The 14,366-nt window shown below is 35.7% G+C and overlaps 1 protein-coding gene across 3 annotated transcripts in view; it reads left to right on the forward strand.

The window, feature by feature from the left end:
- Positions 1-13,374, forward strand: part of LOC120526583 (homeodomain-interacting protein kinase 3-like) — a 174,536-nt gene extending 161,162 nt beyond the window's left edge. For all 3 annotated transcript variants that reach the window (XM_039749748.1, XM_039749753.1, XM_039749761.1), the window contains exons 15-16: positions 1,843-1,964; positions 8,312-13,374. In XM_039749748.1, the coding sequence (XP_039605682.1) occupies positions 1,843-1,964; positions 8,312-8,788 (599 nt within the window). In that variant the 3' untranslated portion in view covers positions 8,789-13,374. The remainder of the gene's footprint in view (positions 1-1,842; positions 1,965-8,311) is intronic.
- The last annotated feature ends 992 nt before the right edge of the window (positions 13,375-14,366 follow it).

Genomic DNA, 14,366 nt, shown 5'->3' on the forward strand with positions numbered 1-14,366 from the left:
AGCCTTGATTAATATCTATTAGATGAAACTCCTAATTCAGGCTTGCTATATATTGGTAGAGCTACAATTCTGTCATTCATTATAGCAGTATAAAATGCAAGTGTGATCGGCTCTGGGGCTGGGGTTCACAGCAAGGTTTCTGCACATTTGTCAAGTCTGCTCTCTTCAGAGGCGTGTTTTACTAAAAGCCTATCCAAATATATGGCAGTGCCAACATATCCTGTGTGATGAAATGCTTTGGGGGACATGTTCTTAATAATCTTCCAGTAGTTATGACTGTCTCTGGTTTGCGTATCAACACAACCAGTTCACACCCAATGCTATATCTTTTGTACTTACCACCTTGCCACATGGGTAAGTGTACTGATTATAGCTAGTCCTATCATGGTGATAATTTGTTAAAATATCACAAGTGCTATTCTTGGAACTTAACACTACAGACTTGGAATTTAACACTGCAAACTGGATTTTGGTTTTCCTTACTGGCAGGCACCAGCTTGTGTGAATTACCAACGTCACTTTCACTTCCCTTACCCTCAGCATTGACACACCACTAGGCAGTATGCTGTTCCTACTGGTGCAATTCTTTTATTGTTTTTCCTTTAACTCCATTATTAATGATGTCTGTAATGCCACATTGTATATTATAAATTCTTACATGGAGATCTAGACCAAGGGCAATTGATGGTCATTTTATATTTCTTCCATTTCTGAATAATCACACCAACAGTTGTTAGGTTCTCACCAAGCTTCTTTTTGATGGTCTTGTAGCCCATTCCTGCCTTGTGCAGTTCTACAGTCTTGTTCCTGACATCCTTTGACAGCTCTTTGGTCTTTCCCATGGTGGTGGAGAGGTTGGAATGGAAGAAATTCATTATGTGAACAGGTGTGCTTTATACACATAACGAGTTGAGATCAGGAGTTTCTGTGATTGATTTATTGTAATCTGTGTGCCACATGGGCAAGCAGCCAGTCTCTGGGAGCAGAATCCTGGCAGGGTTGTAGGGGATCAAATACTAGTTTCACTCGGTGACATGCAAATCTATTTAATTTTTATGTAATGTGTTTTTTCTGGAGTTTTGGTTGATTTCCTCTCTCCATGAAAATGAAACTACCATAAAAACAGACTGTTCATTTCTTTGTAACTGAGCAAACTTATAAATTCAGTATGGGATCAAACAATTATTTCCCTCACTGTAGGTCTGATCAAGAACTGTGATGATGTAGTTTACAGAGACCTGCCTTCTGACATAGTGACACTTCTTGTTAGAATATCGAAAGACCTGTTTATGGATTTCAAAAAGGCACGTGCATGTTACTTTTTTGGAGTCAGCGCCACTGGTGATTTGAAGTAGACACAACTAAATCTAGGCCATCATTATAGAAGTTCAAGAAAATCTCTACTTTCTCAGGCAATTTGGGAAAGCATACATTTTTCTGACAGGCAACCTGTATTTCTACACAGTGTATACTGGCTGTATAACATCCTGGTGTGATATTAGAGTAGCGCTGAATGGCATAGTTGGATTGAATTACTGAAACAAAACATTTCTCTGTTCAGGACATAACTAATGTGCTGTGATGGAAAGACAAACTGCATTATTCATGGTAGTTTTTATACTCCAGTCATAGTGGTTAACTGCATGAGTGCATCTCTTTTATGTATCTGTTTCATCTGAAGTTGAATTTAATGTATGGTGCTGTTTTCATTGTTTACATGATACTGCTGTCAGTCTATGGGATAGTTATACAGGCAAGTAAGAATCTCTGCATTAAAATGTTTTGGTTTGTTGTAAACTATTATAGGCTTACCTTAAAATTGCATTCATTTTATTTGTTTAGATAGTACTTGTCAAAATAAAGGGCGCTCTGGTCCTGGAAGGATTAACCATCATCCAACAATAAATCGCCAGCAAAAACTGTCATCAGCATTCCATCAACAGCAGCACATTAACTTTGGACAGGTAACTTTCAAATATTACCTTTAATGACAATCTACTTTTAAGTTATTATGAATTTCATGTTATTGGCTATTTAACAAATTATCATTTTATTTTTGATGTATTAATGCAATTTTAATCGAGCAATGGTCTTTTGTAATTCATTTGACTAAAATGTTATTGGGAGTCTTTCATGAGTGCAGAACCTGGTCTCTGTTTTCATGATGTTCATTCCAAAAATTTTGAAAGAAATATAAAATATACACTACCAGTCAAAAGATTTAGAAAACTGTATTTTCCATTTTTATTTCAAATTTAATCAATTGAAATTTAATGATGGACCTAACATGGTGAAAAGGTAAGCAGTAAACTGCCAGAGATTTACATTTAAGGTTTAGGTTAGCTCTAACTAGATAAAGGGAAACTTCAGAATATTACAAATGGGCCTTCTTCAGGGAGCAACTGATAGGTTACAACCTACAGATATTATGCAGTAATTAAGGCACATAAAGCCTTGCAAGTTGAAGCAACAACAGATGAAATGAGAGATAGCGTTATTACCCTTAAAAGTGTAGAACTTTAGAGAACCTGCAGAATAGAAAATCTGTCAGCGAGTACTGTGCCCTACACAATCCAAAGACAATTGGAAACTGTGAGAGGAAGAAATCTGGCAAACCCAAAGTGTCATCCCAATTAGAAGACATGTTTCTGAGGGTCACCAGCTTGCATAATAGAGATGCAGGTCGCATGACTTTTCAATTTCCAGTCTTTGCCAAATATGTTGTCAGTGTTTACATGTACGTTTTGTCACTGTCAATTTGCAATTCCATTTCCTTTCTAGGGAGACTTAAAGGTATTGAAAAGACTACTTTTGAATTGCAGACGGATTTTTTTTTTCTTCAAAGAAATGTGTATTTTTTCTTGCTGTGTAACTGTTGTTGCTTGGTGGTAGTTGCTATAGTGATCCCCCGCCTGTCGCAGAAGTTACATTCCTAACACATCAACGATAGGTGAAAATCCGTGATATAGAAAGACCATATACATTTTTTCTTTTTTTTTTTTTTTAAATAGTTTAAGCCTTAGAATACCCCTCCCACACACTTTAAACACATATAAACTTATTAAAACACACTTTGTAAACACATATGATATGTTGATGTCAGGCTAAGGATATGTGTAACATAATAATAATAATATAATACAGTAATAATAATGTAGCGTACTGTCGATTTCATTCAAGCCATAATGACGAGCAACGTCTGCGTAACATTTTCCTTCCCTACTTAGAAGATGCAGGACGCTTGGGAGCCATCGTAGGTCTTAAAGCAAAACGAAAAGTTCACAAAACGTTTGCTCACAACAATCGGACCACAAGCAAGGTACGCGATGCGCAGAGAACTGAGATGTGTCAGGGACCTGCCTTTGCTGCTGTTGTGAGATTACACCATGTTAGCAGCAGCCAATCAGTGCCCAAGAGAATGAAAATCCAGCTCTGATTGGTTGAGTCTCTTCTTTCAGCCAATAACAGGCCTTGTAAGAAATCGTCTGGGTACTATAACGCAGAATTTTTGTCTACCGTTGTGACTGCTGAAAATCGTATACATTGTTATGAATTGACTGCAATATACACTACAGGTAGGATGTACTTACTGAATTTTTCCGTCATATAGTGGGGGTGCGATAGCTGAACCGCGATAGAGCAGGATATCACTGTACTTGCTTTTTGATGATGTTGGGAGGTTGACTGGAGCTCTCAACTGCCTTTTATCAAAAGCAAATAAGAGATGTAAAATCTGGTAATAAACAGATTTTGTACATTAACTTTTTTTTTTTAACTTGTTCAAATCTTTGAATAACGGCAATCTTTGAAATACATGCTGATGATATGAATTATATACCCAGCTTACATGATCTTAGATCACTTGTAAATTTAAAATATAATCAACTTATCAATAGAGAAGTTATTTGGCATGTACTTGGCAATTCTGCAATTAGATCATATGATAAGATCATTAATATTCCTCTAAGTGAACATACAGTGGTGTGAAAAACTATTTGCCCCCTTCCTGATTTCTTATTCTTTTGCATGTTTGTCACACAATGTTTCTGATCATCAAACACATTTAACCATTAGTCAAATATAACACAAGTAAACACAAAATGCAGTTTTTAAATGATGGTTTTTATTATTTAGGGAGAAAAAAAATCCAAACCTACATGGCCCTGTGTGAAAAACTAATTGCCCCCTTGTTAAAAAAATAACCTAACTGTGGTGTATCACACCTGAGTTCAATTTCCGTAGCCACCCCCAGGCCTGATTACTGCCACACCTGTTTCAATCAGGAAATCACTTACATAGGAGCTGCCTGACACAGAGAAGTAGACCAAAAGCACCTCAAAAGCTAGACATCATGCCAAGATCCAAAGAAATTCAGGAACAAATGAGAACAGAAGTAATTGAGATCTATCAGTCTGGTAAAGGTTATAAAGCCATTTCTAAAGCTTTGGGACTCCAGCGAACCACAGTGAGAGCCATTATCCACAAATGGCAAAAACATGGAACAGTGGTGAACCTTCCCAGGAGTGGCCGGCCGACCAAAATTACCCCAAGAGCGCAGAGGCGACTCATCCGAGAGGTCACAAAAGACCCCAGGACAACGTCTAAAGAACTGCAGGCCTCACTTGCCTCAATTAAGGTCAGTGTTCACGATTCCACCATAAGAAAGAGACTGGGCAAAAACGGCCTGCATGGCAAATTTCCAAGACACAAACCACTGTTAAGCAAAAAGAACATTAGGGCTCGTCTCAGTTTTGCTAAGAAACATCTCGATGATTGCCAAGACTTTTGGGGAAATACCTTGTGGACTGATGAGACAAAAGTTGAACTTTTTGGAAGGCAAATGTCCCATTACATCTGGCATAAAAGGAACACAGCATTTCAGAAAAAGAACATCATACCAACAGTAAAATATGGTGGTGGTAGTGTGATGGTCTGGGGTTGTTTTACTGCTTCAGGACCTGGAAGGCTTGCTGTGATAGATGGAACCTTGAATTCTACTGTCTACCAAAAAATCCTGAAGGAGAATGTCCGCCATCTGTTCGTCAACTCAAGCTGAAGCGATCTTGGGTGCTGCAACAGGACAATGACCCAAAACACACCAGCAAATCCACCTCTGAATGGCTGAAGAAAAACAAAATGAAGCCTTTGGAGTGGCCTAGTCAAAGTCCTGACCTGAATCCAATTGAGATGCTATGGCATGACCTTAAAAAGGCGGTTCCTGCTAGAAACCCTCAAATAAAGCTGAATTACAACAATTCTGCAAAGATGAGTGGGCCAAAATTCCTCCAGAGCGCTGTAAAAGACTCATTGCAAGTTATCGCAGACGCTTGATTGCAGTTATTGCTGCTAAGGGTGGCCCAACCAGTTATTAGGTTCAGGGGGCAATTACTTTTCACACAGGGCCATGTAGGTTTGGATTTTTTTTTTCTCCCTAAATAATAAAAACCATCATTTAAAAACTGCATTTTGTGTTTACTTGTGTTATATTTGACTAATGGTTAAATGTGTTTGATGATCAGAAACATTTTGTGTGACAAACATGCAAAAGAATAAGAAATCAGGAAGGGGGCAAATAGTTTTTCACACCACTGTATATGGTAATAGAGCACATTTATGTATACATTGCGAGATATAAAGAAGTGTGTTTGAATTATATATATGTAGACTACTCCAACGTACAACATTCAGAAGTAATGTTTAGAATGAAAGCAATGACACAATTCATCTGTCCATTGTTTGTACTGCTAAATCCAGGTCAAGGTCATAACAGTCTTATATTGACAGATTTTGTTGCTTGGCAGCAGCCTTCCCTGGCAGGCCCAGTAATGCCCACACTTATTCATATGAGGCCCAATTCAAAGTCACAAGTTAATTTAATATTTACATCTTTGGGTTATCATAAGTGAAAGCAGCTGTAGAAAAGCTTATGTCAACAATGAATTTAACTTGTGGCTTTTTGTTCAGTATCTAATATAAATAAATATATATATATATATATATATATATATATATAATATATATATGACAGTCAGCGCACGCAAGACAGAGCCCTGCCCGCCAACTCTAACCCTCCTACCGCGTCATGGGATACGCATGACAGAGCCACGCATGCCAACTGTAACCGTCCTCCCGAGTCCAGTGTTGCCCTCGAGGCACGCAACAACTCGCCAAACACAGCTTCAGTCGCTTTCGTCTGTGCAAAAGTCCATATGCACCTCTGAGCCATGTTGACTTTACGCCGCACGCAAGACAGAGAGCCCCGCCCACCAACTCTGACCATGGGATACGCATGCATTTAGTGTATAAATGGATATAAATAATTGCATGTAAACGATTCACCAGAATTTGTTGTATGTAAATGATACTGTTTAAAACGTTATTGGTTTTTCATCAAAAAAACCCGGTTTCCACATCTACCTGCATTAGTTTAAATGGCACTTTTGCAATAGGGCGGAAGCACTGACTTTTATCATGTCGACTGGGCAACACAGTGAATGTGGCGTCTATCTATATATGTCTGTTTTCTGTAGCCTGCTACAGGAAGGTACTCTCGACCATTGGCATTGGTTTCAGTCCTTGCTATTTTATACTGAATTCCTTTCTCGCCGTTTTCCGTTCCTATTCTTACACCGCCGTATGCTATGGCGGGCTTCGGCTAGTAGAGAATATTAGCAAGGACTATGCCACATAATGGTTTTAGAACTTACCTGTCATAGTGTCCTTTGACAAAAGTCTTGCTTTCTGCCCTTTGCAGGAAGGCAACACTGTTTTCCCCCATAGCCTTACAATTCAGTAATTGGTCAGGACTGCAGAAATCAGTTATTTAAGTAATCAAGTATTCCATTGATTATTCAATCGATTGAATAATCGAATAAGAAAAATACTTTTGCTTTATTTATGTGCAATAGGAAATACACAAAAGAGAAAATAAGAGCTCTATCTTAAAATTAACAGCTAGTTGATTTTCTTTCTAGAAAAAAAACATTTTTATTGCTTAAATTGCATACAATAAAATTATTTGTCAAAACTAAATCCATTTAGTGCATTTAACGGCACGGTGGCGCAGTGGTAGCGCTGCTGCCTTGCAGTTAGGAGACCCGGGTTCGCTTCCCAGGTCCTCCCTGCATGGAGTTTCCATGTTCTCACCGTGTCTGCGTGGGTTTCCTCCGGGCGCTCCGGTTTCCTCCCACAGTCCAAAGACATGCATGTTAGGTGAATTGGCGTATCTAAATTGTGTGTGGGTGTGTTTGTGTGTGTTCTGCGGTGGGTTGGCACCCTGCCCAGGATTGGTTCCTGCCTTGTGCCCTGTGTTGGCTGGGATTGGCTCCAGCAGACTCCTGTGTTCGGATTCAGCGGGTTGGAAAATGGATGGATGGAAGTGCCCTGCTACTATGTTCTGAGTTTTAAAGAAAACATTGTCTGAAACACACAAAAAAAAATAAAAGCAAAAGTAATATATAAATTACAACGTACTTTAAAAAAGTTATACATATAGCCTAAAACTAAGGTATAAATATTAATTATAAGGCATAAAAAATGCCTTTAAGTCATGTAACTTAACTTTTAGAAGTCCAAGGTTTAACTTATCTACGGCTCAATCATAAAATAATACTTTACTGTCGTCTTAGAAGGCTTTCTAGCATTTGTAGGAGGCAAAAAAAAAAAAAACACTTCTGACAGGATTTTATCCCTTGGATGTAATATGGTGTGTGTGTAAGCCTGTAGAGGTGCTTGTGATGGTTGCAATGAGGAAATGTGAGCACATCAACATGCTCAGAACTGAGGCTTGCTCTGCGCTTTGATGCAATGTTTCCTACTGCAGAAAAGAAACACTGATGGTATGGATATTGCTGGAATACACACAAAGGACTTTGCCAGCATTGGTTAGTGTGCTGTATTTGTTTTCTCGCGCTTTCTACATTTTACAATCTGTGCCACTAAATCACTTTTTTACATCATGCATCCACAGCATAAGCATCTTGTACAACACTAATTATCCATGCAAAATACGCTGGGCTCGCTGAGGTGGTTATATTGATTAAATAAAGCTTTGATACAAATGATTTTCTTTGATGATTTTTAGTAATCTAATTTCTAGAATTTCTCGAACAGTTGCATCCCATTCAGAAAATGGATGGATTGGATTACTGTATAGCATCAAACTCATGCAGTATAGTCTACATAAAAACAAGTTACTTGTTTACAATACATACTTGTTGCATTTTACGGAAATTAAAATAAAAATACATTATAATTTTAAAGCTCAATGTTGAATGCTTAAAACATCTAAAATATATTTATTTATTTACAGGTTCAACACTTTGGATCTTGTCATCAAGAGTGGAATGGAAACTATACCCACAGAAGGCCGCAGGCTTATATCCCACCTACAATTCATAGCCACACTTTTACTCTGCCTCAAGGAAGTCCCAATCACACTACAGCTCATACTCACCTACCAGGAAGCACTCACCTTGGAGGCCAACCAGCTATTTTACCCTACCCTCCTTCAGCTCCTTTGGGTACAGCAGCGCCTGTTGCACATATCTTGGCTTCTCCTTGTACCACAAGACCTGTAATGCAGCCTGCAGCCTACAGCATCTCTCACCCAAGTGGTATACTACATCAAGTTACTGTGGGCATCAATCATCGACTGTTGCCTTCCCCCACAATTCATCAAAACCAATTTAAGCCTTTATTTCCAGCACATCCATACATTGCAGCATCTCCTGCTTACACTGGGTTTCCCTTAAGCCCAACAAAACTCAACCAGTATCCTTATATTTGAGTAATGTCAGTACTCAAAAAGTGTATAAACACTTGGTTTTACAAAACAAATCTAAAAAAAAACACAATATATAACATGGTATTCTAATAAATTTTCAGCCATGGCACAACAGGAAAATAATATTTTTGTGAATCATGTAGACTTGGGTGCAATTAAACTTTGAGCTTTAAAAAAAAAAAACTTTTAATGTGTTTTGCACATTTGATATAATGTCTCTTTGGATCTTATATGGTTATTCTTTAACAGGTAAAATAAGGAGTGAGTATCTGGTTTCACTCCAGTTATTTTTATATATTGCCTTTTGACTTGTGCAAAGACACATCTTCATTTGTAAAGCCATTCAGTATACTTGTATAGGGCAACAGATGCACATGTGTTCACAGTAGTGTACTCGTAAATTGTTTGTATTCTCCTGTGTCTGGTGTTTTAAGTGTTGAGTCACTTACCTGAAAGGTTATTCTTCACGTTGCATGTGTTCTCCTTGCATGGGCAAAACTAAAAGAAAACATGGAAGGTTGTCTAGACATTGCTCTTAATGTTGTTGTCCTAAGATTCTCAGCTGCATTGTAGATTGTTCCCACACATAGTGCCTTAAATATCTGAGGTTAATGTTATAAATGTAATGGACTGCAGCACTTGAAATTAAAATCTGCTGATACATACACACAAAGAAGGATGCTTATTTTAGATTGGTGTGCAAGTGTGAGATTTTGCTTATTAATTTAAAGTGTGGTTTTGTTTTTATTTTTTGTTTTTTTGTTCTTTGTTTTTTAGTAGCAGATATTGCTGTTCAGGTTCTCATTATGAATTAGTATATAATGGAAAAGTAAGTATTGACTATTGTCTGAGATTTGATAATCAATTTATTTTTTATCATATCCATAAAATGAACAGTATAAGTACTGTTTAATTAAACTGCAATACAATCTAGCATTTTTATTGTTTCTTGTGATTTTAATTGGGTTTTATGTAATATCTAGAAATGTGGTGGGCATGGCTTTTGCCTAGGTTAAAGGAAATACAAATAGTCATTGATACGGATTCATTATAGCTTGAGCAAACCATGCAGTATTTGATATATTATAGAATAGCAAAAGAATATTTAGTAATGAAGCTTGACAAAGTGAGTTATTTGTGTGCAATTTTCTCATTTATGCATGTGATAATTTTATTCTTACTTTAATATATCATTTGTTAAATCTCGGTGTTAATTGCTTATTTTATACATTCCGTCAGGGAGAATGAAAAAAGTATGTTATACTCTTTTTGGAGGTCGATTTCATAATGTTTGCTAGTATGTGCTTTGAATTTGGTTTTTTACTTTTCCGTCTGTTTTTCCAAATGAAGTTGCTTATGCGGCACCAAAGACTGTCATTCATTTCCTAAGCAAGGTAGCTATTTTATTTCTGCATCAACCTTAACCATACTGTAGTTTATAAAAAAAAAAAAAAAAACAGTGGAATTAAATTAAGAAAAAAAAACAAATGTTGAGGTTGTATTTAGCTCTTGGGCAAGTAATAATTTGTATCTTTTATCTTGAATGTATTATAGATAAGCTGCTATATAATTGCCACTTCAAATAGCTGTGAAATTAGGTGATTAACTTAGTTCTCTCTTAGAGTTCTTTTTCCTGTATATGTCTAATTACCTAAAATAGAAGTGGGGTTTTGATTTATTTCATTTTATTTTGCTTTAATGTTTGGAGTGTCATTGTAACTACTGTATTTGCAAATAATGGAAGTTACCTGCATTTATGTTTAAGGGTGTGGGCTTTATTTTATTATTATTTTTGCAACAGTATTTTATCTTTAATGTTGAGCTCATCACTGCATATGATTGGATGTACTGATGTAACTTAATTTTTATGTTTTCATATTAGCATTGTGTATACTTATGAAGCTGTAGCTTGCAGACTTGATTTAACTTTTCAATAATACAACTGTACTAAAGTTCAGTTTTTTGCAACAAAAAACTGACTAATTACAATAGTACACATGTTAAAATAAAAAAAAAAAAAAAAATCAGGCATTGTAAAAGTACTCAATTATATGCCACTATGCAGCACTTGTGAAACTTGTCAATAAGCTAGCTGTGCACAGGGACAAGGTAGACTTTAAAGTGTTGGGAGTGGGAGGGACAGCAGTGGAAATGGGGTAGATGTATTTTGTAATTTATGTTTTCCTCCTGAAATGGCAGTGTTCTGTTTAAATTTATTTTTTGTTTCTTGTTAGTGTTACGTTTTGAATCCCTCTCATAACAAAGTTTACTTCTGAAATTATAGAGAAATAAATCCTATACATTTCACACAACTACTGTTCCAAAAGCTAGTCTGGGAGAATAAATATTGCATTGTTTTTTCTGTATGCAGTGTATAATACGTATATTGTAGCTTTTTTCTTTGTAATTATGTTTTATAACCAGTGGCATATCTTTAAGAAAATTATTATGTAATTTAACAGTGGTATTAATTTTGCATCATATGTCATTTCATATGACATCATGAATTTTGGCCCCCTGAGCACACTAACAACATAATATGGCAGCCTGGCATGTGCCTTGAGAATCTGGCCTGACTTCGCAGGTCTGCTAGCATGTTTTCCCAGCAGGGGATTGGGGTTCAAATGAGGTTTTGTTATGGTGTAGATAACAGTTTTATATTGCCACTTGATGTGGCAGTTGACCAAAAATGTCTCTGGCTTAATGGTTTACAATCTTACCAGAGAGTAAAACACAGCCCCACTATTAAAAGAAAAACAAAAAAAAAAAACATATCAGCATTGTTTCATGGCTTTTCTTCTTCTTATTATTATTTTTGCCTCATTTTAAATTTCACAAAACAGATAGCTTGCCATAATACATTTTGACACACTCTTAACAAATACTTAAGCATATTCACAGTCTGCTTAAGTTTCAGTTGTGGTAGTGCAGATACGCATTAACCATCTAGCACTTTGACAGCAAGACTGTATAAAATGCCTTCCTTCCCCCTATTTCCTTGTGGGGAAATATATTAACACAGTGCTAATCAGCATTTAATGGGGAGTTTATCCTTTATTTTAAGTCAAACCTATGAATTAAAATGAAATCAGTGACATGTGCAATCAATATTAACAATTATTTAACTGCCTGGAATTTCAGTGTGTGTGTTGTGCATTAATTTGAGATGTGTGTCTCTCTGCAACTTTTCATAGTCTTAACTTTGAACAACCTCAAATTGTAAGAGCTGTTCAAAGAATGATCATGTTTAATGTTTCAGAACAATTTTAATGAACGATTTACAATAAATTTCATTTTGAAACCCAGCCATTATTTATTTTACAACACAAAATCTTGAAGTATCAAACATTTGCTTCATTAGAGAAATATCTAAAAATAATTAAGACATTAGTTTATGTTACTAGGTGGATAAAACAGGGTTTGTTCTTCTGTAAGATTATGCTTGCGCCTTAAACATATTGTTAAAAGTAAAATAAAAAAAATACATTTAATACCTAGCTGGAGTTTTATACCTTATAACCTGAACAGTTCAGAGACTGGTTTTGTGACAAAGTAAACATATTTGTCAAAGTTTGCAGCATGTAGGCGTTCAAGCAGAACTAGATACTAATAGTATTGAACTCAGCTTTAGTGCTGCTTGTAAATCATGGCATAAATATGTCTACGACTGCAGGGCTCGTCCTTCCATATGTCTTTTTAAAAGTGATGCATGCCTACTCCCCATACATGCACATAAGGATTCTTCTTTTTAAATGTGCACGTCAAATTTAAAAATGTATTCAATCCCTATGTAAAGTCATTTAGAAATGTATATGCCTGCACAGAATGTCCTGAAAGTTAATTGATGTTTCTGTTTTAAGAATGATCTTCAACTTTGTCTTTGCTTCCATTTCTGTAATCAAAGTACCCAAAAGAGAGGAAATTTAAAAAGGAGAAAAATGTCTATATAAATCAGACCACACAGATGTTCAGCTTTTACATGAAAAATATTAATTCTTAATTTTGCTGTTTTTGATTGGTGTTTTATTATTTTTTTTAAACTTTTAGAGATACTTAAAAGTTTTATTCAGGGTTTTTGTATTAATCATATGTGCTACTGTATTAATCTAAGTCCTAACTACTTGGTTTGAGTTCTTCAACTTGTGTGTTTCCTGATAATTTACATAACTATTTTTAGTAAAAGTTAATTCACACTGCAAGTTATGGAATAATCTGTAAATTGCACAGCAATGTAGACTTGATTAATAAGTTTGAACTGTTACTGTTTTAATATTTGTAGATTTTGTGGCTTTTTCATTTTATTATTGTTTTTTGGCTTTTGATTTTATGCTACACTAGTTTGCTATGTAGCAATTGCACTGTGCAATATTTACAACATGAGGACTGGGAAAATTTTTATGGATGTAATGTCTCTTACAGTTTGCGATAGTATTTCTCTCTAGTTCTCAGTGATTTAAATGTGACCAAGCCTTCTGTACTTTGTCACAAAAAGCGGGTTTTCCAGGTGACTATTTTGGTGAGTGTCAAAATAAGAATTTATGGTGTATTATTGTCAAGATTCACTTCGAATTAAAATATCTATTGCTACATCAATTGACTTGAGTTGTTTATTGAGTTCCAGTCTCATCTTGAATATTTTGTGTTGCTATTTAAGAGAGACCACTACTGGGATTTATGTTATGGCACTTAACAGAATCTTATCAGTCTTTTTGTACAATATATTCTTTATCAGTTTTATACAGAGATTTTAATATTGGCATTTCTGCACCAAATAAAGCATCTCCTCAGTTCCTACAACACAACCACTGTGAAACAAATTCTGTAAGTGTACAGGCTGTTCAAAATGTGTGCAAACCATACGCATATTGAATGTGTTTGAAGTTTAGTTTAAAATTTATTGGACATTTTTTTATGTTTGGATATGTAAAGTGGATATGTATGTAAAATAGTTGATCAGTACCATTCATTTACTTGGTCAGAGAGGGAAAAAATTCTCCAAATTGCACTTTTTTTTTTTGGTTTTTTTTTTTTTTTTGAATCCACAAAATGTTTGCCAGTCATTAATAGATTTATTTGAGGCTAGAGGGATTCAAGACAGCAGTGAAGTAAATGTCCACCCTTACCAAAAAGAATGTTGCAAACTGCTATTATAGGCAGAGATCACTGAGATTTGAGACAGAATTCATTGCATTAATCTTAAGAGATTTAACCAGTAATGGAGATCTAAAATTGCCATTCTGTGCCAGCATCCTAATTCTAGAAAAGCCTAGAAAGATGAACTGATAATAATGGCAAGTGGAACAAAGTGTGAATCAAGTAGGTAACCTATCTTGAGAAAGCATTGCTAGTTAATATAGGAAGACCCCTTATCGCCTGTGGGGAGTGTGCCTCGTTCCTGATTTGGTTCACTGATAACTCCTTATGAAGCAATAATAGATAACGTATAAAAATGTCAGTACTCAGTTCAGTTTTTTAGCTTTTCAGTTGAACAAATACGAGATTTTATTCACATACCTTTTCAACATATAGTATGTGTGTCCATCGATTATTTAGAAACTTTCTCAGTATAAGAATCCAGAAT

The sequence above is a fragment of the Polypterus senegalus genome, chromosome 1 (assembly GCF_016835505.1).
Source record: "Polypterus senegalus isolate Bchr_013 chromosome 1, ASM1683550v1, whole genome shotgun sequence".
Taxonomy (NCBI): domain Eukaryota; kingdom Metazoa; phylum Chordata; class Cladistia; order Polypteriformes; family Polypteridae; genus Polypterus; species Polypterus senegalus.